The sequence below is a fragment of the Chiroxiphia lanceolata genome, chromosome 1, assembly GCF_009829145.1.
Source record: "Chiroxiphia lanceolata isolate bChiLan1 chromosome 1, bChiLan1.pri, whole genome shotgun sequence".
Classification (NCBI taxonomy): domain Eukaryota; kingdom Metazoa; phylum Chordata; class Aves; order Passeriformes; family Pipridae; genus Chiroxiphia; species Chiroxiphia lanceolata.
In genome coordinates, this window is record NC_045637.1 from 92815325 (window position 1) to 92840946 (window position 25622).

Genomic DNA, 25622 nt, shown 5'->3' on the forward strand with positions numbered 1-25622 from the left:
TTGAGAAAGAGAAGGCAGCTTTGATCTGGAAGTGCTGTAAGAGCCATTGGATCCTGCTACAGCCAGTCCCTTCCTTGATCTGGGACATCATGATCTGGCAAGCTTTTTGGGGAGGCTCCCGTACCAATCTTAGCTGGATTCTTGAGAGAGGAATGGTTTAAGACTGTAAAGAGAATTTATGAGTAACTCAACCAATTATTATGGGCAGTTCTCATTACAGTTGTGTTTTTCTGTATACAGCTGTGCCAGAACCCTTCCAGAAACTTACAAAAAAAAAGTTTCAGAGAGGATTTTTTAATTCTTACAACATGAAACATGTGACAAGCTCCATTAGGTATTAACTGGAACAAATATTCATTGAACATGAAATACTGAAAAAATAATTTAAGCCAAACAAGGAAAAAACTTGAGCAAATACTCATTGGACATGAAATCCTGAAACAATCATTTTAGCCAAACAAGGGAAACAACTGACAGTCACAAGATATCACTGCAAGACTCTGGGACTCCTAATGCCAGATACAGAATAAGCTGAACTAAACCTCTGGTCCAGTACACCACTGCCCCAACAAATTAAATTTGTTCAAAGTCACAAAGGGTTAACTTTTTGCCAACAGGAATTAACACCAGCCCAGGTATCTGTCCTTCCACAGTCAGCAGAAAGCTGGAATAGACTCTGTGCAATGTGTTCCAGCTGATCTGACAGATACAACCACGTGCCTACATCTGATACCTCTCAAATTCATTTTCTTGGCTGATCTGGTAGAGTTCAGCTTCATTTGCAACAGCAACTGAGCAGCAGCTAAAACTGCACTAATCAAATTCTGTGCAATCCACACTCTTGGCTGTTTCACACATTTTTTACGTCCAGTCTTCCCATTCTTTCCTGGATTTCTTGCCTTCTGGCCGGTTGGCTGGTAAACATCCTCTCAGCAACATGTAACCATGCTTTTATAGCAGATATCGCTCAAAGATTTTTTTTCTGGTTTGTTATTTAAGAAGATTCAATTTTTTTCCCTTTTTTCAGAAGCCCAAACCTCTTCTAGAATTTTAAAGGAATAAAAAGTATACCTAAGAGGATCTTCTGAAGCACAGGAAACTGATAATTCAGAAAACTGCCTACTCAATGGCAGTGCCACCGAAATGTTATAGACTCCTCACTGATTGCTCCAAAGAACACTCATTCTTCTCATTTTTACAATGTAGAAAAGTACAGGCTTCAAGTAGTTCAATAGTTATATAGAGTAAAGCATTCACCCATGAAATCCAGAGGCAAAACTGCTTGTTCAAAGCACAGCTCCTCCTAAGAAACATCTGACAACTACTGAGAACAACTGGCAGAATACCCAGCCTTGATATCACTCCAGATTCTCTTTTTTTTTTTTTTAATGTGATTACATGGTTATGGTGGTTAACTTTAAACTAACCAATTACCATTTTTTCTTCTCAACTCTCAAGGTCAGGCAAGTTTTTTACTACTGCCTTTTCCCTTCAATTGCATCTTTTTAGAGATGCCTTGCCAGTAAGCCCCATTCCCATTTCTGCTACTGAAGTGGGTTATCAATGATTTCTTGGTGGCCTTACTGTGCTCAAAGCAATTCTGAATAGCAAGGGCTACAGCTAGTGTGTTTCTCACTCTGCACTCCTTGTGCAGCCCTAAAAGAGCCTGAAAATCCCAACCATGACTCTGCAACATTTCACATTCAGTTCCCAGTGGTTCTGTTTTTAGCTCTTACGGGGCAAACAATTATTTTAATTAATGTTGAATCACTGAACTACTTCTTCCTATACTTGCCATAAAAAACATTCTAGTCATTGCTGGTCAACAGTTAGCTATTTGTTTAGGTTTTTTTTCCCAGGTCAAACTGGGAAGAAATTATAAAACAAAATCTTGCACAAAAACTAAACCAAGATCTGTTCTGCTCTGTTTCTAACACACTCAGTTTGAAAGCTGCAACACAATCTTAGCTATCCTTTTTTAGACTCGTCTTATAAATGGATTTGGTTTTTTTAACACTGGAGCATAAAGCAGAAATAATTACATAGAAAAGAGCACTCAAACTCACTACATATAGAAAAAAAATGCTGAGTGAATAAGGAAGTTTCTGTTTTAAAAGAAACAGATGAAAAAGAAATGTATAAGAAACCTGTTAGTACATCTAGGCATTCTTCCTGATGAATTAGCCCCATGACACAATACTCATTTGTATGCAGAAAACTTAAATCATCCTGTTTGCTGCCCCTTGAACTTCTCTCCACGGAGCTGACATCCTTCTCTCCTCAATGATACCAAGAACAAGTTTCTCTCAATGTCAAAGTGCAAACACTCTGCTCACATCTTCCTAAACTGCATTTTAACTCTCCCTGCACATCTCATGATGATCTTTCACCAAGGCTGCAATCAGGTGCCATGCTACTCCTTTGCAAAGAGGCCTGTTCACCTCATGGGTGAACTTCCTTTAACTTCCTCAACAGCTCAAACACAGCAATTCTCTTCTAAAGCTGGGCTTACCTTTAGAAACACATACATCCAACATATATGGATGCCCATTTTCTGTATATTTTAATGGTTTTTTAGATTGCAAAATACCATGCTGTCATTGTATAGTTGTAACACAAAATGCTCCTTACTGGACTCTGTAGTCTTAGTTGACAAATTTATGTTTCTGCATTATCCTTTCCTTTATTTCAAGAACTAGAACAATAACTACTAAACCAAACATTTCATAAGCACTCTTCTAGTTAAAAAAACCCAAACAAACAAAAAACCCACAAACTCCCCAACCTATAATATTGATTATTTACTGATAACAGTAAAAGCTATATTTTTCTCTGTTTTGTGAGTTCAATCTTGCACATGTTACACATTGGAACTTAGTCCTAAACGAAATGCCAACACTTTGGTGGAAGCAGATCTTGTACTGCACACAAACTCCACAAAAAGTATTATCGGTTTCTGACAGAAGGTTTAAGCCTCATCTTTCATCCTTTGTAGTTCTCACTGATTCCTCTGTTTTAACTCCAGTGTTCTCACCTCTCTTCTGTCCAGAGATGCACTTTCTGCTGTGCAGTCTGAGCAGTGTAGGAGAGCCTGTCACTGCCATGCTGGTGCTGCCTTTCCGGGGAGAGCTGCTGCCGCAGCAGCTCTAATTCACGCTCATACATCAGCCGCTGCTCCTCAAGGGCACTCCGCTTCTCTTCCAGGTATTGTTTCTCCAAGATCTGGACCACATTTTGTACTGGGTCTAAAAGAGAAGAGAGGGAAAAAAAAGAGGAAAAAATTATCCAGAACTGTGAGAAAATGCCATTTTGGCATTACAGAACACTCATTATTGAGTTGGTAACAGCAATTAACACATCCCGGAGTCTTTGCAAACACAAGATGCTCATTGCCCCCCAGAACAAAAGCCAAAAAAATAAATATTGCATTAAACAGATATATCCAAACAGGAAATAAAATACAAGTCATGCAAAGAGGCTAGAACAATGGTTAAGGACTCTTGCCTATTGCATATCTCAGTGCTGTGAAGTTGTAATATATTCCAGAATCCCAGTAGGAAAAAAAGAAACAGTGGAAAAGGAAACAAATTAATATGAAAACAAAGCAAAACAAAAGGGAAGATGATGTTAGCCAGAGAAGGAAATGACTTAAGGAAGTAAAAAGCAATTTACTTTCTCCATTTTGGCAGAGAATGAAACATGTTGGAGAGCTGCAGATGGAAACTGAGACAAACAAATTGTCTGACTGGTCACGCATCAGATTGCACTAATATGCTGCACAGCACTGAAGCAGACAAAGTATGTCCTGGAGGGAACTTCTGTGTTTAGCTTTACAAACCACATTTCATCTCAGTATCAACCCAGAACAAATACCCATTTGGTTACTCTATCCTGAAAAATCTGCTTGTGTCAATCAGCTATGGATAAGTCTGAAGTGCACTGAAATTAAAGAAACATTACTCTGTCTATTCCTGGATTTAGGTCCAGTGCCAGACTGTGCCTCTGTATGAGCCATTTAATGGCATAAGCTCCTATACTCTACCAGTATATATATCTGCTTCATATCTGAAACCTCAAATACAGCAAAAAAGTAGTTCTCAAGATAACTGAGTGACAGCATGCCACCTAACAGTTTGCTGATTCTGTACACCACAGAGGAAGGGAGAGGAGTTCCAAAGATGGAGTGGTGGATTATTAGGGGAAGCAATACTGCAGCTCTATGACATACCAGGATTTTCAAATGCAAAAAACTTCAGTTTTAAAATAATTGTTTGTGATTCCTCTTCCATTTCATCAACATATAAACAAAAAAACCAACCGAACAAAACCCAACCAACCAAACAAAAAGAGCTGCTGTGATTTAGTTATAACCATCTTGCCTTTGCTTCTTGCAAATACTTCTGCAAGTTGCTACTGTGGTTCTATCCTTATCCCTGGAAAAAATTACTGGCTTCACACAAGGGCATAATAAAATAACACCACAAAGGTAGTTATAATGCACAAAGTTAAAAATCAGTCCATATAAACAGCAACCAAATAGCAAACTAGTGATGCATAAAAGAGTCTTAAAATAACGAGAAACATTACTTTTTAGTACATGACATTCTCAGAAAGAAGTTAGCTATTCTTAGCTTCTAAACAGACAGTGCAACAAAAAAACCTTGACTGAACCAAGTTCTAATATTCTAGGCGACAAATCAAGGTATAAATGTTGATCTGCATCATTGTTGTCCTCATAACTCCTCCAGATAATACCAGAATTACCTTCACATGCATAATCCCCAAACCAGTTTTAGTTATATGTAAGAATGTTTGAGAAATCAGGTATTATGCAGACGATAGTGAAGAGACATGGAAGAAATTAAAAGCCCTCTATTGTGTTTGTAAACACAGGAAATGAATCTAAGGCTGACTCATTAAGATGAGACTTTCCTAAACTGGTCAAAGAACAGCTACGAGTTCAAGGAACAGATTTCCTTAATAAAAGATATCTTTTCAGCCACTTAGATTTACAGGATCACAACCAACACAGGATCAAATTATACCAGGGAAAATATTTGGAACAAGATGCAAGAACTTAGCCTAAAACTTCCCAATTTCAACATAATCCCCTACTGCTTGGGGTAGAGAGGGGGGTGGGAAAGGTGAGTTACACTTGCATTGTAATGCAAAAGGTAAAGTCACACTTCTGGAAAACTCTTTCATTTAACTTTTGAAAGAGTTTACACAGAAAACCCTAAGACTGTCACAGGAAAAAAAGCAAAATATGGTGTGAACTATAATCTACCTCAGTAGAACATGAAGAAATAGACAAGTTTTTCATAGTTCAGAAGAACTACAATAGTGTTTAAAATAAACACCATGTTCCACAATTTTGGATTCTTCATGCAAAGTCAAATACATTAAGGAAGATTCTTCCCAGTGCTGGCCAAATACACAGCAAATTCCACAGAGTGTTAAAAGTCCCAAGTCCCAATCCTTCACATATTTATGTGACAAGAGTTCAATTATCCTGAAAAAAATATTCATATGCAGTTAATCTTCTGCAAAATCGTAGAATACTAACACTGAACATAAGGATGCTTTTTTCTTTATAGGATGAACAGCATCTATTACCTTGCTACAATGTCACTTAATTCACATCTGGAATCTGTTAGTCCAGTAACAACAGTGCTGAATAAATTCCTTAAGATTTCATGTAAGTGTATTTTTCTAAGCAAGCTAGAAGAGGGTTATGACATAGGTTGCTTTGCTAAGTTTCATCAAAATCCCCTCCCTGAGCTGTAACAGTTTTGTTTGCTTAAATGAGAAGTGGCCTAACCTAATCACATTGTTTACTTAACCACTGCACAGTATACAAGAATAAAGTAAACTTCTTTGATGCATTCTGTGTTTGACCAGCATCACAAATTAGCAGTACAAAGCTGATCTGACAGAATCCCACAAAGAAAGTCAACATGCTGAAGGAAGGAAAGAATCTGGGTGTTTTCTTTACAGCAGTTTTCAAAGTTACACATTTTTCTCAGAGGTTCTTTGGAGTCGGATGGAGTCTGTGACACTGTTGTACTAGTTACGTGCCATAAAAACAAATGTGTTTGCACCCTGGAGAAGCCAGGCTATTTATTTAAAGAGGATTACAATTCTCAAACAAACCAAGGGGAGGAAAAAAAAAAACCAGAACAAAGGAAACTAAACCCTCTTGCTTTGGGCTATATCTATACATGCCTATAAAGTAATTACCTAATCAAATTTTTAAATACCTTTTTATTCCCCCCTTAGGGTTTCTCCAGAGAGTATAGGTAATAGAATTAACTGTCTTCAGTCATTTAGTTATTTGTTCTTCCTTACCCACATTTATTTTTCATTTTAAGGAAGAATAAATAAATGGAACTGTAACAAAGCTGCTTTACTTCTTACACAACAAACTGGAAGCCTGTCAGAAAAAAAGGTGTTTTAGTTATACCACTGAGAGAACCAGAACCTAGCAGCACCATATACCTTCAAATCAAAAGGCTGTGATCCTCAGCCACTTGTTTTGTCAGGGTTTTATTATCACTTACTACTCCAATTTAGTTAAGCAACATCTATGTAGGAGTGAGTAGAAGAAGCAGAATAACTGGGGTATGACACCTCTGAAACTGTGCAACATGTATAACTGCAAACATTTGCTGTGCATTAGGGAGGAAAGAGCTTAAAGGGAACAGAAAAGTCTGTACTGTTATTGGCCAAGACGCAGAAGGCAACCAACCAAGAAAAAAACTGGCCTGGACCCCAGTCAGAAAAGCCTACTGAACTAAGATATAAAGACACTTGGAATATTGTGAAGAATTGTTTCAATCAGCTAGATAACAGCACATGAAAACCAAAAAATGTGACCCCCTGTTCAAAGAACACTGACTCATTGTAGACTGCTACAGTTCAGTCAAATCCCTGGTTAGTGGCAAACAGATCAAGCATAAATTAATGCTTTCAGACTTCTCCAGCAGCCTCATGCACGAGCCAATTGAGTTCAAAACCTTTGTCCCAGTTTTGGCACAGATATGGGATGGTTTGAGGTCTTAACACAGGCAAGAGAATCTTCACGAGGGATGACAACACTGACGACCACCAGGATGGCAGATTCATCTGAAATTCATCTCCTGGTACAAATGAACCATAATGAGAATATTTCTGTTATCAAACAGCAATTTCACATCAATTTAAGTGACCTGACCCTGTAAGTCACTCACACACTCCCATTAAAAATAAAACTGTAAAAACTCTGCAAAAAATTGCTACAATATTGAGCATACAAAACCACATGCTGTACTCAATGGCAAAACAGATAAACCTAAAGAATAAGAGGATATCAAGAAAAAAGTAAACCACAGCAAGCAATGGAAATACTGTGAAGATATGAAGGAGAACAGAAAGCAATGAAGTGCCTCTCAAATTTTGTGTATTATGACTGTAGAAAGTATTCAGTAGTTTACCAAATTTTTCAGCACTTCTTCAAATGAACTATGACCTGCCTTCTGAAAATCATGAAAAAAACCCGTATTGTTTTATATGTACACCATACCATTATTTTATTTATACTATATTTTATTGTCTCGTCCCAAAAAAGCATCACAATTTGTTTTAACAAAGATTAAATGAAATACTGAGAGTGATCAAGCATTGAAAACCATGCTAGCTGACATTTGGCTATTGGTTTGTTATCATTTCAGTGTTTTTCTACTAAAGTTAAAATGGTATCAGCAACATTTGATTCAAAAGGAAGCATGAAACCAACTGAGCCATATCTAGCGCAACCTTGTCTGCAGTAACTTTCAGATCCAAGAGCTTAGAAAGACTTGGATGAAGATTTGAGAGTGTAGTGGGTTTCTGTGGCTGGGTTTTGGTAGTAAGGGGTGAGCTACAGGGGTGGCTTCTGCTAGAAGCTTCCCCTGTCCCGTGGAGCTAATGCCAGTTGGCTCCAGGATGGAATTCCTGCCACTGGCCAAGGCCGAGCCAATAAGGAGTGATAGTAACACCTCTGCGATAACATATCTAAGAACAGAAGGTTGTGGCGCAGATAAAAAATTCCAGCCAGGGAAGAGCAGAGTGAGAACATGGGAATAACAACGTAGACACCAAGGTCAGTGCAGAAGGAGGGGCAGAAGGTGCTCCAGATTCTGGAGCAGAGGCCTCTGTGGCCTGTGGTGCAGACCACCGTGGAGCAGCTGTGCCCCTGCAGCCCACAGGAGACCATCAGGGTGCAGAGACCCACCTGCAGCACATGGAGAAGCCCATGCTGGAGCAGGTGGATCCATGAAGGAGGCTGTGACCCCTTGGGAGGCCCAAGATGGAACAGGGTCCTGCCAGAGACCTGCAGCCCATGGAGAGGGAAGCCCACGCTGGAGCAGGTTTTTCCCAGGTAGGACTTGTGGTCCCTGTGGGGGACCCACACTGGAACAGCTCATTCATGAAGGACTGCACCCCGTGGAGGAGTGACCCATGGCACAGCAGTTTGGGAAGAACTCTTGCTTTTGGGATGGACTCACACCGGAGAGGTCCATCAAGGACTGTCTCCCATGGGAGGGACCCCATGGGAGCAGGGGAAGGACTCCTCTCTCTGAGCAGTGGCAAAAACAACAACTGACCATAACCCCCATTCCCTGTCCCCCTGCACCACTGGGGAGGAGGAAGTAGAGTGTGGAAGGAAGGTGGTTTTAAGATTATCTTAATTCTCACTCTTTTGCTCAGATCCTGTTTGTAATAAATTCAATTAATATCCCCACTTCAAGTCTGTTCTGCCTGTGATGGTGATCAGTAAGTGACCTCCCCCAGCTCTTATCTCAACTCATGAATCCTTTACTGTTTTTTTTCTCTTCTCTGTCCAGTTGCAGAGGGGAGTGAGAAAGGCGTTTTAGTGGGTACCTGGCATCCAGCCAGAGTCAACCCATTACAGACAGACATAGGATTACAACACAACTGCACTATAAAGGAGAGCAGAGGTACAGATAGAGTTGTGTGTAAGGGTTCAAACCAACTGCTAATTTGTGTATGTATTTATACCTAGGTGCAAACATTCTTTCATATATATATTTATATATGTCTATATATGTTTAATTTATATGTATATGCACACACCTAACATGGTTTCTGCAAAATATCTTACCCTAAAAATGTTCCAAAGGCCCCTGGAAGAAGTGTACTGCTTGTTTTACCCAGATATTGAGTTTTGTGCTGAATTTGTTAGGCGATCCAAAGGAATGTTTTTATCTGGCCTTACCATTGCTATTCAGTGTCTTCATAATAACTTCCATTTGTGCAAACTCATAGTTGTAGTCTGGTTCTGAAGAAGCTTCACTAGCTGCATCTAGATCATGCTCTCCCAATGAAGTTTCTTTCTCAAGGTCCTTCAGCCAATCTCGACGTTTCCTCTTTGGTAAATTGATTCTGTGTAAAAATGGAAATTCAGTTTATAAACAAGATTACGTGGAACAGAAAAGGAAAAAAATTGGCTGAATGCAAAGTGCCTGGAATATAAATATCAACTATTACCTAAAGAAGTGGTTGTTTCCCCATAATATTCTATCTCCATGCCATAACTGAGTGACAGAACATACCAGTGCACCATTTACACAGGATCTGAAAGAAGAAAATACAATTTCAGTGAAATCTTAAAAATAAAAGATTGAAGAGCTACTGTTTCTCCCATCTGCCAACAGTCACTTGTATCATATGATGCACAAATCTGCCAAGTTCTCATTAAAGGGTCACTGGGAAAGTTACTGCTCTGACTTCTATTGTCAGAATTAGCACCTTTCCCCTCTCCTCTGGCTGGTACAACTCTTCAGTAAACATACAGACAAGTTTGCTTTTGTTTGCCAAGTTTTCTTTAAATGCCCATTTCTCAAAGTGGGTCACTGCCTGTTTCTTATAAACAATCTGTAAACTTGAATGCATGCAAATCCTACTGACAAACCTCTCCAAGATACAACTTAGTTAACACAAAATTGTAAAACATGCTGTTAACATATTTGGCATTCAAGCATAAGAAAAGATTCTTAGATCCAAATTTTATTCTTTCAACAAATGGAGTCTCTATTATTAACAATGGTCTATTTTTGTGAACATCTGGTATACTGCTGTATTTCTTTGTAGGTTTCTTTGTATTTAAGTTTCAATCACAAAATGGGAAAAATTGAACTTTTGCATACATGACTCACAAAGCAGAGCATTTTATTTGAAAGGAAAAAAATCTTCTGTAAAATGAAAAAAGTCTTTTCAGATGCAGTGTTCTCATTTCAGCTGTCTCTCTCATGTAAATCAATGCAAACATGCAAGCATTTAATTTTAAACCAGATTTTTATTTAACTTCTTTTCAATGAAATTCTGGTAACTAAATTTCTGTTGACACTAGTATGTTAAGAACAGTTACTTAATCATGGAAGATCAGGCGTGATTAAAAGGAAATATGTATTTTCCACAAACATGTGCCTATGTTCTTGCCAGTCAAAATTACTGATTTCCAGTACAGTAACTCTTATCACCACAGGTCTCAATCCCATCTGTTGAAATTTTGTACTGTAGGCTGCAGAAAAAAAAAATGCATTTGACTAAAGGCAGAATGATAGAGATTGGATTTTTAAGGTGTCTCTCAAACTTTAGTTTATCATTCTGATACTAATCTGTACATTATTTAGATATTCAAATTTCAGACAAGCAGCATGACTATTAACTAGGACAAAGGTACTTCTTATCACATGCCATTGGAGCTGAAGTGACAAAGACGTTTACAATTCCACTCAAGAAGCCACAGAGGCCCTGGAATGAAAAACAGTTTAAATATAGATGTAGAAACAAAAGGTGAAATGTGAATTGACACTGCATATTAACTAGACACAACAGTAATTAAGGAGTTAGAAAAGAATTCAGATCTCTAAAACACCTCTTTCTCACAAAATACTGAACTTTACAACAGGAACTACTTAGGAGGCACAGCTGTCCCCCATCAAGACAGCTTGCTATCCCATCTCTCAGGCTGGGATAGTCAGCAGTATCCCAGTGATACAGACAAGCAGTGGCCCCTCACTCCTACCAAAAACCTTCTTGTGATGACTTACTCTGAGCCAAACCACTGATAGCCTGTTATGCTGCAGAGTGTGGGGGGGTGGGGGTGTACATGTGTGGGGATATCTCAGTTTTAATCGCTGAATTTCACTTCTAAGTATCTGTTTAAGTCAACTATATTGAAGCTACTCATTGATCAGAACATAAGATACTTCTGTCTATGTAAGATAAAAATGCATGAAAGTTATCTTCTGGCAAAGAACAGCAAACATGTCAATGGAAAGTGCTGCTGATCTTCCTTACCTTGCATTTTCTTTTGGTGTGAGTGTAACTTCTCCATCTAAAGCAATATCAATCTCACAGTGTTCTGGTTGGATTCCTATACCAAAGAGCTGTATATCCTGAGAGGTATCTGCACCAACTCTTGTGTGATCCTAGAAAACAAATTGTTACTAAGAGACAAGCAAAATACCACTGTTGATATAAGTAAGAAAATATTACCTAACGCACTGAGACTGCACAGTCTGCATGCTTTCCTTTGCTAAGCACTTCTGTAGTTAGAGCAGAAGAGGTGCCACAGCAGATCTGAAGACTGTAACAGGCACACACAAATGGTTGTTCTGCTCTGCACCTCATACAGTCTTAGATAAAGCAAAATAAAGCAGTTGACACACAAACTAAAATACTACCTCAGTCACTAAAGCAGAAAAGAAGCTATGAAAATATGAAAATATGTCTTTCATATATTATTGACAGGAAGCTCACATTTCCCTTACAAATTTATTTGGTTTGTATTTCATACTACTTCACTCTGACATGAGACTATGCTAAACACAATAGTATGAGAGCTAGTAATACCAGGAAAATAGATTTCTGTAAATTTTTAAGTGCTTTTTTAAACCCCTTTCTCATAAGCCTTCTGTCATTGAAGACCTCATTACTCTTCCTGAGTACTGATTACTACTAAGCATCACCTCCTTATGATAAATTCATCAAATATTTAAAGCAATCCTCAACTCCCTAACAAAACGAGGCATCTAACCTGAGGCTCGTGCTTCAAGTTAAGCCTAGAAGGCAATTCTGTGCACATTCTGTCTGGAAAAACTAGAATTGATCTCAACACTGGCACACACTGAGCACTTCTACCACTGTTGGCAATCAGGAAATCAACTAGGAAAACAGCAAAGCTGAACTGCAAAGGGAGAACAAAAGCCTAAACAGTAGGAGGAGGCCTACTGTTTTGCTGCAACTACTCTTAAAAAATCTACATACACTCCAAGTAACAAATTGAGCCAGAATTTCAAAACAAGTGTCCTTGCATTCCATGTAAACATCCTTACCTTTTCTTTTCACATCCTTACCTTTAAATAGTAAACCAAAAGCTCATTGAGCGCAGGGTCCGCATTCAGGTTTACCAGATAACATTTGTCATCGCCAACCTTGATACCTGAAGACTCAAGGGAAATTCCCATGCTCTCTAGCTGCCTTTGCCTCTCCTGCAAACACAAAAATTGGTTAATCTTGCCTGCTGCAGTATGTAGAGGCAAGTACAGAGCAACTGAAGCTGAAGATGCACATGCTGAGAATGCATTCTGTGTATCGCTACCAGACATTGTTTAAGTACCACAGGGTCAACAGAATTTATTTTTACACACTAACCATAAAAAGTTATATCTACTTCTCAATCACCTGCTTCCCCAAGGTGGAACTTATTTATCTAAGCAGTCCTATTAAATTTATTAGCCTTACTACCCAAGCAGCTCTGTTATTAGAGCTACTTGTAAATAACACAGTGTGGCCATGAGTCTCTGTGTTAGTAAAAAATGAGTCTCGGTTCCAATTAGTTCAAAGATAATCATAGTCATAAATAATTTAGAAAACAGTATGCCACAGTTTAGGCTGTTTAGCAGTTTTATTATTAATTCAGCTAAAGCATCTACCTCATCATGCCACATCTGCCTTTTGTTTTGCTACAGTTTGTTTGACTGGTTGAGTTTAGTTTTTCCCCTTGTCCTTTTTCATTTTTAAAAACTTTTTTAACAGTGTTTGCACCAAAACATTCTTCTGGAACATTAGGACTAGAAAAGAAAACCAAAAATACTTATTCTACAAGCTATAGATGGTGGAAATTATGGAAAAGTACACTGGAATCCAGAAGTCTTATTTTAAGTACAATAATAGCAATAAACAAATGCTAGTAACTACATGTACACATTTTCGTTCTCCGGTTAAAAAAAATCACTACAAGTAAAAGCAACAAATACGACCCACAGTTCTGATCTATTTGTAATCCTTCACTTTCTTAGTCACCTGAAGGGAAACACGTCCAAGATCCCATCGTGGTCTTAATAAATAAATGAGCTGCTCAAACATATTTTGATGCTTTACTTTAAAATCAAATATTAGCTCTTATCAATGATATCATGACACAGTTAGATTTACTCTAATGAAATTTAGACTTAAAAAAACTCCAACAAACAAACCAACCAATCTGCCCCCTTGAAACAAGGGGAAAAGACAAAAATTTAGAAGAACTTTATATAGCTGGTGGGGAAAACAGCTAATAAACAGTCAACTCATGGAATTCAGCTGACTTGCACTGTATGATTATCTGGCTTTCCTCTTCAAAATTTCTGAAATACCTGTGCAATTTCTTCTGTTTTCCTTAGCTTTTCTTCCCAGGTGACTGTTAGCTCTTTTATTAGTTTTTCAGATTCTTCCAATTTTTCCTTCAGTTCTGGTGCCTTCATGGCCTAAAAGATAGAAATTAGCTAAAACCCTCAGCTATTCTTCCCAATGCTTGCACAAAAAAACTGAAGACATCAACACAACATCAAATGCAATAAGTACAGATTTCTACTACACTCCCAGGTTTTTCATAGTATAAGATGTAGAAATAGGTCACTTGCAAAGGAAGAGGGCAGAAACAACTGTAATGGGTCCAGATCTGAAATAGCTATAGATCAACACAGCTCCAGAGGCTAATGGAATGAAAAAAAATCTCTGTGCCTGGCCACTCATACTTCAGTGTCTGTATAAAAATATGTGAGTATTTAAAAACTTTAACGTCCTAGCTGTCTGAGGTTCAACTGCAAAGTCTTTCTTCCAACAGTAGTTTAAAATACAAATTCCTCCTGACATTTAGCCTTCCATTCTATCTTGGCTTTGTAAGTGCTCCTAGAGTTGCATTAAAGCTTTCAGACTGACCCTGTTGATTACCTTCGAAGGAAAGCATGCTCTGGAGCTAACACAGGCTTCTCATTTCACAACAGGAAACAGAAGCAAAGGGCTTGAATACGTCCAGTGCCAAGTAACAATTCAACAGGCTGGCCTATAACTCTATATAACTGTTCTTACCAGAAGGTAGATGAGAAAACACTTAAAAAAATAATTAGTAAGACTTTGGACACCGTCCTACTAATTGTGTTCAGCTGCAGCCTGCCAACATAATTAACAACACGCTACAATAATATTTTCTGATGTAAAATAAGGAAACAGAACAGTTTTTTATTTATGAATAAAGTGAATGGCTCCTTTTTCTTATAGTAGATTTTCCCATTTCAGTCTGTAAGGAGCTGTTCATATGAGGAACACTGTTCCTTAAAAGAACCATGAAGCTTAAACACCACACAAATTTACCCTCAAACAAAGTCCTGTTCTTTTTCCACTAGTATTTTGTGTCCTGCCTGAACAGATCAAAAATATTTTCCTACCTGTTAAGTGTCTAATTTGTCAAGATATCACCAAGTAAACTATCCTACCTGAATACTTTAATTAGAAGTATAAATCTAAGATAAGCATCAATCGCACAGTGTTAAATATTAAGGCAGTGAAGTAAACTGTTGAGGGTTTTCGGTGTTGCACTTATGACAATTTTTAGTAGATTTTCACAAATGTCAGAGAGACATGTCCCATATATTTTGTGACCCAATACCAGATTTATGCCTTTTCACACTTTTCCATTTGGCATCATATATAGTCTACCAATGCAAAAAAAAAAAATCTCTTAATAAGTCTACACAGTGAAGTTGTACACTAGCCCTTCTCTGTGCTGCATCAATTATTGTTTGACCTGAAGTTCTTCAAGAACTGTCTAGTCTGACAAGGGTCACCATGAGTACAAGGTTAATTATTTTAAAAAAATAAATAAATAAAAGAAAAAAGAATGGCTACAAGACTTTCTCTCATTTCATAAGAAAACTAGTCTTCTAAACAGAATTTGACATTTCCTTGGGAAACTCAGTTTACGTTGTACTGTGAATAATGTTACCTCAGCTTGTGAGAGCTGTTCTTTCAGTTTTTCAACTTCTTCACGTAATTCTCTGATGACCCTAGCATTTGGATCTTCATTCACCACAGCGTGATTAACTATCCTTTTGGCTCTGTCTGCATATCTCAGAGTTGAGAGTGTTTCTTCATAGTTGTCTGCTGCTGGACTAATTGTGGCTATCATGGCAGTTTGGCTGTTTCCTCCCAAGTTGTCCTGTAGTGCACCCACAGAAAGTTTAAGGGTTAAAAATGGTTCTGATACTATACAATGTCTTTACAAAGAGACTTAAAATACTTAAAGCTTACTATTTAGGCACCGAAAAGTACTTCTGAGTATAAATTAATTAGTATGTTCCAAAAACATTCCCAGCCACCTCTACCACCTTTGATTCCATTACAATCGAAAATAGTCAAATAGGATTTTACACAGAATTAACATAAGATACACTTAGCTGTCCATATTACGTTGAATAACTTATAGCTATGAGAGTTCCTTCACTCAAAGGACGAGAAGTCCGTGTACACAGGGGTATACTACAATGATCCTACAAACTAGTAAGCTGACATCTTATGAACATGGTGAACGGAAAATATAAATTACCTTGAGAAGCCAAGTGAGTACAGAGTCTCTGTAAGGCACAAACTTGTTTTTCCCCTTCCCTGCTGCTTGGTCAGCAAGTGATGATATAACCAAGCCCAGTGTTGAAAGTGATCTATAAATGCAAAACAGCAGAACAGGTTTAACACATATTCCAAATGTAGATTTACTAAAACACAGAAAAAGGGATTGCTCTGCAGAACTTCACATCCAGTTATAAAATATCATAGAATAATTTAAGTTGGAAATGACTACAGGAGATCAGCCAGCTTGTTGTCCTGCTCCAAACAAGGCAATGCATTTCTTTAAAGTTACATATTTGGAAGAAAAAAATGGTATCTATGGTGTTTCATCTCATTTGGTACCAAGATCATGTTCCAGAAAGACTGAGACTACGTTGAAATATTTAAATAGTTTGAAAAGTGTAAACCAGACTGCTACAGTACATGGAGAACCACTGCCTTTGCTTAGACACCTACCTTTTCTCAGAGGATAAAAATCTTTCTGTTTTGGACACTGTCTCATGACACTCTGACAAGTCAGCGCTGGAAGCACAAGAACTTCTGTCTCTGAGAACAATGTTTTAAGAACATTGACTCAAATGGAGACTAAAACTGAACAATTCTCTAGCCAAAAGGAGGCATCCTCAAAACAAATCCAGCTATGGCCCGGGATAACTAGTCTGCCCTGGTGAACCAGTGACCAGCCAGCCATCACACAACAATAGAAGGCTGCTCATCAGAAAAGACTGATTAGGAGGTCCCTTGACAGATGGGTTGGCTTATAATTGAGGTAGAGGCTCACTGGCTTCTTGTAGGGGAAATAGACCAAACAATCTCCCAGATACAAAAGTGCTGCACAAGTGTGAAAGAGAAAAGCCCCAAATTGCTTAGCAGAAAGCTACATCCCAAATAACACTTTAGAACTGTGAAAAAAATAGCTAACTTGTTCATTTTGGTACATATACAACTTCTACCAACAGGGGTAACTATATTAGTAATCTGTGCAAAGCAGATGTGCATTATATTATCCAATTCTTATACAATCCTGTGTAAATTTTAAGTGACATCGGGGCTCCTGGGGTGAGTATGTTTAAGATAATGAGCTGGTTGAGAAGCCTGAGAACATTAAACAGACACCCAAAGGGTTTTAAAACAGACATTGCTGAAGCCCAAGAGTATACTGGTCTGCCATACTCATGCTCAAATATCTGGCTACTCTCTATAACTACCAAAGAAAACTTCATCAGCATCGCAATTAAATAGTCAAATAAATCTTTAATTGTATTGTTCCACTACATCCACTTGCATTTTCTTTTCAAAAAGGTAGTACTATTTTAGTTAATAGGCAGCATTTGCATAATTTTTATAACAGTCATAGTGCTGCTTGAAACTGCCAGTGGTTCAGACATAACACTTATGAAATGACAAAAATGTTGCAGAAGAATATTCCAAGGAACATATCCAAACCTAAGCTAACAAAAAACATTACATGTGTCACTGAAGATGTCCCTAATTGCCTATAAAGATAGCATAGACCTGAGAGGAAAATTAAAAGAAAAAGAAATTTAAGGGGAGGCTAGGTAATCTGATCTCCCAAGAGAGCACTCTATTCGGTAAATTTGTCTATAGGATAACTTTCCAACTCACCTCTGAGAAATTCACAGAAAAGAAAAAGACAATTAGTTTTGTGACCTAAAGAAAAGCCTAATAACCTCTGAAAGTTTGTGGGGGAAAGATAGGGAAAGGAGAATTAGTTCTTGTCTCCAGTCTCTTCTCTCCACAGACAGAGATTACAGCTTGCTAAACATGTGAGAGCAAACAGTAGGATGCTCTATGCAGCTCTATAGCAACCTCCTCCAGCACAACCAGCATACTCCCAATGGAGTCCACTTCCAAGGGGCATAAATTAAAAAACCATTCAGGACTATTTTCCTCTGATTCCTCTTTCCCTCTTTACATAAGGTAAGTGTGAAAACCAAAGCCAAACCCTGAGAGTGGGGGAAGAAACAGACTGTCAGAAGTCAGAAGAGAAATAGGAAGAACAGGGATTTCGAAAGGACCTATGACTGAAAACTATTTCACAGCAAGGCTGCAATACCAATTTGAGTTATGGGCACTGCATTTTAATGAACAGGAAATTATAAGATACAGTTTATTAACATGGGTTTAAAAAAACATTAAAATATTACTCCTCCTTATAAATCATGATTTTATGTTAAGACTAACTGTTAACATCTGCAATAAAAGCCAAACTGGAATCATTTATGCACTCTGCTTGAGATTTCAAAATACAAAGCTGTTTAAAGACTTTAAGGAAAGCAGCAAAAACAAATGGCTGCCCAACAAAATAATTACAGGACTCATAGGCTGCTTTGCTTCATGCTAAATGATGCATCAGAGATCTGTCATTACTTCGATGCTATCTCACGCTACTTATATATAATGAATCAACAAGAAGGCCTAAGCCCACAGTGCACAGCAGACTGAGACAGTTCAGAAGCAGCAGAGTGGACTTGTATGGTGCATGATTACAGGAAAGTGCCATTTCTACACACTGTTCTCCTTGTTCCTATTCCTCAGGCATGACCAGACTGCCCTTGCTAGCAGGCAATGGGAAGCTTGCACACACTCACCACAGGCCTGAGTCAGCAGCATTCAAAGGGAAGTGGTGGTTCCACTGCAGGGGAACATCTCTGTCCCTAAATGACACCCGTTCAAGCTACTTCGGTACAATTTACAACCAAATTCTTCAATGAGCAGAATTCACTTCTCTATTTGTTACTCTGAATACAAAAAAACCTCCCTCAAAGCAGCTTGGAGCCAGACCTGTCCCAGCCCATTCCTTGCCCCCGCCTACAATTTAAAAAGTCTTCCTTTTGCATTCTCAAGTTAAAATGGCAACAGCTATTTTACTAATCAGAGTTAAATCTGCAGACTGCTCAGAGAAAGTATTTTTTTGTAGCCACTAATTGACAGCTTGTTTATTCTGCTTCCTCCTACTACTGTGTTCTAGAAATTCTTTGACTACACCACAAGGAGTTGTTAAGCACCTAGTTTTCTACGCTGGGTATGGGAACCAGCACATCCTGCAGAGGAACATGCACATCCAGCTTTTCTATGAGGTATGGCAAGTCTCCCAAAAACCTCCTTTACTAAGACAACTCTGTGTCATCTCTGAGAAAAAAGCATAAGTAATCTCCATTACAACTTTATGAAGATGTTGACACAAAATGACACATCTCTCTGTCGTTTCACAGAATATGCTGAGTTGGAAAGGACCCACAAGGATCATTGAATCCAACCCTTGACCCTGCACAGGACTATGCCCAAGAGTCAAATCATGTGCCTGAAAGTATCATCCTAACACTTCTTGAATTCTGTTAGGCTTGGTGCTGTGACCACTTCCCTGGGGAGCCTGTTCCAGTGCCCAATCTCCCCATGGGTGAAGAACCTTTTTTTAATATCCAGCCTAAATCTCCCCTGACATAGCTTCAGGCCATTCCCTCGGGTTCTGTCACTGGTCACCACAGAGAAGAGATCAGTGTCTGCCCCTCCTCTGCCCCTCACAAGGAAGTTTCAGACTGCAATGAGGTCTCCCCTCAGTCTCCTCCAGGCTGAACAGACCAAGTGCCCTCAGCCACTCCTCATACAGCTTCCCCCCAAGGCCCTTCACCCTCTTCGTTGCCAGTAAGTGGGAGAGCAATCCATCACCCCTGCTCTGCAACATGCTGTCCCCAAGATAGGAAAGAGTGCTTTTAATAGGAGAAGCTGTGGGACCAAGGTGGCATCTACCACAGCTTTAGCCAGTTTTCATCAGAAACAAACAGCACAGACACTTGCAGAGATTGGTGAAATGTTGCACTATGCAATTTTGGTACACAGAGCTGAGTGTAAATTCTCCCTGCTTTGTAAATAAACAGGTACATTATTTCCACGTTCTTCTTCAAGGCAACAAAACACAGCACAAACAGCAAATTTACTTGCCAGCAGCTCCATTTTTGATCTCATTAAACATAACACATGCTACCAATACATGTTACTGGGTTTTTTATAAAAGAAAAATAATAAGAAAAGAGGTTGACATAGTAAGGTATATGGTTCATGGTTTAAGTATATAGTATCACTCCAGAAAAGATTATTATCTTTCCCTAATAAGTAAGGTACATCACACCCCAAAGAAGATCGCACACAATGTTCTCTGAAGAACTAGTCTGATAAAACATGTCCATCAATTCTGAGGCTTAAAAAGTCATTCATTAAAGCCTGAACAGCAAAAATCTAACAAAAGACACCAAACACAGCACTAGGAATCCTCTTTTGCCTATCAGTTCCAAAAGGTATTTCATAGAGAATGCTTAATAAATGGACTAAGTAATAGCATATAAGCTATTATATTCTTGTAGCATATAAGAATTTAATTGAATAGAAAATGTAGAGCTGTCCAGTTTTTTTTCCTAAAATCTTTTCTTTTCTATAAAGGTTTGGCACTTTTATTTGAAGTCCTGTATTGCCAAAGGGGTTCAGCATGGGCAAAACAAGCCTTCCCAGCTGCACTGATACCATACAAGTTTAACACCGAATAAACATCCTAATAGGAAAAAAACTGCTGAAAGTCTTTCTGTATCTATAGCTACAAGTGCGATTTGTTAATAGCTGTTGGGAGGGTTGGCATTTGAACTCTTTCACAAGACCTAGAAAGAAACACTTAATTTCATCTTTGTTTATGCAAAATACAAATAGTATTTCTAGTAAAACCAATCTGAATTTAACTAGTAACCTGCGGGGTAAGGTTACAATATTTGCCATTAGGCAAACAGAGCCACATAATTTTGTTTCATTGAGACTACGCCAGTTGTGGCTACCACTATGATGCATTAAATGCAAAGCAGATTGGAAATTAGGCTAGAAAGAGCAAACATGTTCAAACTCAACAAGAGGTAAATTTAAATCACTGTAAGTATAAATGCTGTTCATACACACTTTGTGCCATCATTGTGAACATAAATACCAAAATATTTTGTAACATTTTAAAATTAAATTGAAAAAGCAGTAGCTTTTAATGGAACAGTTAGACTCTTTCTTTCCCAGAAGATTAGTATATTTAAGACAGCGGTAATAGTGTGCTAAATTCTTGCTTTTGGACAATAACACAGTAATTACGGTTAAAAAAATCCTTTGAAACTTGTCATTGCTTGAGCAAAAATGCCCAAGGCAATCCTAAACCAACACAGCTTCGTTCTGATCCAATTTTCTTAAACTGTACATTACACCCTTACATATTTTAATTCATGTTGGAACAAAGCCATTCAACGCTGCAACTTTGCATTCTTCCTTGAGCAGATGATGAGACAAACACATGAGCCTGGGGACAGGGTGTATAAATGAGTCACAAAAGGTATATGCTTATTTAAAGAGCACTGCTGTCACTTTTTCCAGATAAAATTCATATAGCCCTCATCTGAGTCAAGTATGAATCAGGATCCCTATGCCAATGTCAGGAAACACATGGTGCTCAGCACAGAGCAGCTGAAAGAGCCATATTGAACTGCTTCTGATGAAGCTCATTTGAGCTGACTTGTGACTAGCACATCAAGAGAGGAGGCCAAGGAAACAACAGTGATTTCTTCAAGACTAGGATTTGCATCCTGTGTATACCCATGTCTTACTTGTTTATGTTGCTGCCTTCCTTCAGGCGTTCTCCTGCAGCTCCTGTTTTGGACACTCTCTCACTCCCAGCCAAATCCACCAGGCTGACCTTGCTGACCTTCTCTCCAGAATTCTGTGCAAATGAGACATGGGACAACAACAGCTAAGAAACACTGGCAAAAAGCACTAACACTGGCACCATGAAACACTGTTCTTTATAATAATCTGGATTAAAGTATCAAGTTCAAGATATGAGAGGAGAAGGAATTGTCACGAGTTTTTATAGCTCTTTAAAAGTTACCCATATATTTTATAGTAAAGGCCTGAGGCACTAAGGAACCAGAATCAGCTGTGTGGTAACATCAACAACTTTACTGGCAGAATAGGACACTAAAATATACCAACTCCAGCAACAGTTAAGACCTAGAAAGGTTTCATGGTGGCAATATAATCTTAAAAAGTGATCCAAATGTTTGCTTTATCTGATGTGCTTCCTTATTCTTCCAGGGCTCTCTCGATCTTGATTACTGGGCCACATGGCATCAAGCACAAGGTCAAAGCACAGCTAAACAGATAATGTATGTGTAAGAGAAAGTAAAAAGAAAAATCCACCATAACTTCATAATCAACAGAAATACATACACCAGACTGCAGGTCATAAAGTGTCTGAGTCACTATAATATTGAATACAGCATGAGAACGGCTGCTTTCTTCATTCATGTTGGTTGCAGCAACTGTTCGTGATTTGTTTCCCTCTGACATCAGTGACTCAATATCCTAGAGCAAAAAGAGTAAAAAGTGACGTTAGGATAAAAGCAAGTATTGTGCTTGTTGAACAAAATTCCCATCTAGATGGAAGGGTGTGTACATGTGAGAGAGGAAGAAGGGAAGGTAGATGCAATGAGATGTATTTAAGATGTATTTGAGGTGGTACAGAGGGTATGTAAGTCCACAGAACAACATTAAATCGTATCTCTGTTTTAAATGCTGCACTTAAAAGCCCAGCAACTACAGTCAATTCACCTTCTCCTTATCTGCTGCTGAAATACATTGGTAACATCCACATCACAAATCATATTGTTTAATGGCAGTAATCAAGCCAACACAGATCTACTTACGGTGAACACAGGGCATCTCTTTACTGAATTAGTATTATCTTCACTTAATTTGCTCAAGTTAGCTCCCTTGAGCCTGTACCTTCTCACATGTGTAAAACAAAGATGATTACGCCAAGACTGCTATATGTGCTTGCTGAGTCTTCCAAAACCATTTCAGAAGTCATCAGCCAAAAACTAAGTATGAGCAATACTTACTAGAATTTGAACAAAGAAAGTGTGCTTTCAAAGTAAGCAATTTGCCATAAAAGCTGCAAAGGCAGTTTTTATAACTCTATAATATACACAGATGCTTCAGAAAAATAAAAACCCCCATAAAAAAGCAAAATGGTTCCCACATAATACTACACAAACAATGAACATTTTTTTAAAAACATTTCCAAACTGCACTGCTCTGCTTATTTCCATTGGAGCTGTAGTAGTTCATTGGTTTCTACAATACTGATTTATTTCAATATGTTTTGGTAAATCAAGTGGACTCAGATGTTGTTGTGATTTAAGTTATGAATTACCTATATACACACCTATATAAAATAGAAGGTAGTATTCAACAACAAAATCAAAGAAATTCATGCTGGAAGACTAATATTCTTATTTTACAAGCCTCATATTTTCCATGTCAAGCAAACATTGTGTTTGTGGCATAAACCATGTGCATTGAAAACTGCAAAAGAATAAGATACCACTATTATATTTTTAACTTACATAAAGGCAAAACCAGTGCTTCTACATGAAATAAATACTCCCAAAGCATTACAGACCTTTGCAATTGTCAGAGACCATAATCACTCAAGAACCAAAATATCTGGATAGACATCTCTTATAAGATTCTTCTTGCTTGTGTACATAGGTGTTATTTATAAACTTGTCACAGGTTTAGATTTACCTCAAAGTTTGTAACAGCCAGCTGAGACAGGCCATCGACATATGGTCCCAACACTTTGTGCTCTCGAACCTTGAGGGACTGCCGACTCCTATGGAATAAAGTAGACTCTATGTACAATCTACTAATTACCATGGATATCCAAAAATTTTCATATGAAATAGGTATCTTTTATATAGCAGAAGCCAATTTATGTCCTTGTTATTGTAACAAGAGGAAGAAAGTATTCCAGAATTTGTAACTCAAAGTAACAATAAAGACTCAAACCAATCTAACTGGTTTTACTCTATATACGTGAATTACTTTTAATGCATTCTCCCACCCTGGTATTTGTGACTGTAACAAAACCTGAAATGCCTTATTTGGCAAAAAGAATGAGGAGAAAAGAAAGGAAACTAAAAATCCTCCCCTCAGCAATTTGCTAAAGCTTCAATTCATCTTGCATTTTCTACACTTTATTGACACATATCAAGTAAGTCTCAAATCTACCTTTTTAACTAACTTGCATACCTCTTCACCTTCTGCAATTATGTTCAAGAATCCAAATATATACCACGTATATTAATGCTCAGCTGAAAGAATCCTATCAAACTACCTCTTATATAGAAATCTCCAAGTCAGAGAGCCTAACCAGTATTTCTGTGTAGACAAAACAGAAGAAAGAATGCCTGAGTACATTCTGAAGTGTCACCCTTCTATGTTCAAAGAGTTCAGCATCTAAACCATGAAAACCAAGTAAATAAGCTTCAAATTCCTTATAATTGATTAAAATTATTACCCAAATACTTTTTGGATCATGTGGCAGAAATACTCCAGAATTTGCTCGTATGCAGTTTTGCTGGTGGTAAACCACCTCATACAGTATTTGTTTGTATTATTAGGATGATAGCCTAATGTTTGAACTGATCCACAACAGTATATACAAGCGTTACATGAATATTCTTTCTGGTGTTTAGTATCTAATCCTCTCTAGAGAAGTCATATAAACATACAGTCTCAAAAAACCTTCTCAGGGACTTGCAAAACTGATTTCTATTTTTATAGTTTTAGACAAAAATAAGGAAGGCTGTGGGGGAGAGTGAAGCTACTCACCCTTTTGGGTCAAGCAGATCTCTGACTTTTTCATTGTAGATTTCCATATAGGACACTTCTACTTTAAAAGTATGAGATTCATTTTCTTCCACAGAGATTCTCTGAAATAAAGCACAACAGAGCCGTGGGATCAGACCCAGCTGCTCTGCATTGCCCATCATTGAAAAGGATTTTCCTGAACCTAAAGGAAAAAAAAAAGAGAAGAAAACGCTTTGAGTGTAATTTCTGAATTACTCATTTGTTCAAGAAGCACATGTTTTAATCCTCTTTTTATTCCTCCAGAAGCACATATCAGAACGACATGACATGCTATTCCAGACAGATAGCTTTCTCTTTGGACTACAAGGCACAGGCAAACAAAAAGAGAAATTATCTTAAAGGTTTCTTTCAGCAGGAACATTACTGGAGACCCCTTGGAACACACTCGAACACAAAAGACTGAGTGAGCCTTCAGTAGGAACTACTGCTTTCAGGCTTTGAAAGTGACCCCAACAGGTAGCAACTAGGATCATATTGTCAGAGCTGCTTTTAAGAACTTTACATTGTCAATGGCTGTGCCAAACGCTTGATATGTAATACTATGATATTTCAAAATACAATTTTGAAATGTTATCTATCTTAATATTTATGTTTTGTTCTTCTCACTTCCCATATGCACAAAGTGTTCCTCCCTTTAGCACAGGACACTCACCTGTCTGTCCATAGGCAAAAATACAAGCATTATATCCCTGAAAGGCCTTTTCAAGAATTCCTTCTCCAAGGCACTTGAACACCACTTCTTGACCTAGAAAATAATTGGTTTTGTATATTTTAAATTTAATAACATACTAAAATTGACTGAAAACGTGAATAAAAAAAGGTTTGCACATTACTTTTTTCTATTGAGAGCACTGATGAATGAACAAGTGATTTCACCCACAACTGAGTGACAAATTCAAAACTGTTGCCTGAACACAGTGTAACAGCTTCCCAGGTTT

At 38.0% G+C, this 25622-nt stretch overlaps 1 protein-coding gene across 6 annotated transcripts in view; it reads right to left on the reverse strand.

The window, feature by feature from the left end:
- The window catches only part of KIF13A (kinesin family member 13A), a 107642-nt gene that overhangs the window by 27833 nt on the left and 54187 nt on the right, over positions 1-25622 (reverse strand). For 4 of the 6 annotated variants that reach the window (XM_032692324.1, XM_032692316.1, XM_032692341.1 and 1 more), the window contains exons 5-17: positions 25337-25429; positions 24646-24826; positions 23557-23644; positions 22198-22332; positions 21576-21688; positions 15911-16022; positions 15311-15523; positions 13683-13793; positions 12402-12536; positions 11344-11474; positions 9529-9615; positions 9257-9423; positions 3035-3245 (exon numbers count right to left, since the gene is read on the reverse strand). In XM_032692324.1, the coding sequence (XP_032548215.1) occupies positions 3035-3245; positions 9257-9423; positions 9529-9615; positions 11344-11474; positions 12402-12536; positions 13683-13793; positions 15311-15523; positions 15911-16022; positions 21576-21688; positions 22198-22332; positions 23557-23644; positions 24646-24826; positions 25337-25429 (1777 nt within the window). Of the gene's footprint in view, positions 1-3034; positions 3246-7016; positions 7140-9256; positions 9424-9528; positions 9616-11343; positions 11475-12401; positions 12537-13682; positions 13794-15310; positions 15524-15910; positions 16023-21575; positions 21689-22197; positions 22333-23556; positions 23645-24645; positions 24827-25336; positions 25430-25622 lie in introns of all 6 variants that reach the window. The other 2 variants (XM_032692301.1, XM_032692308.1) reach the window with 1 other exon arrangement.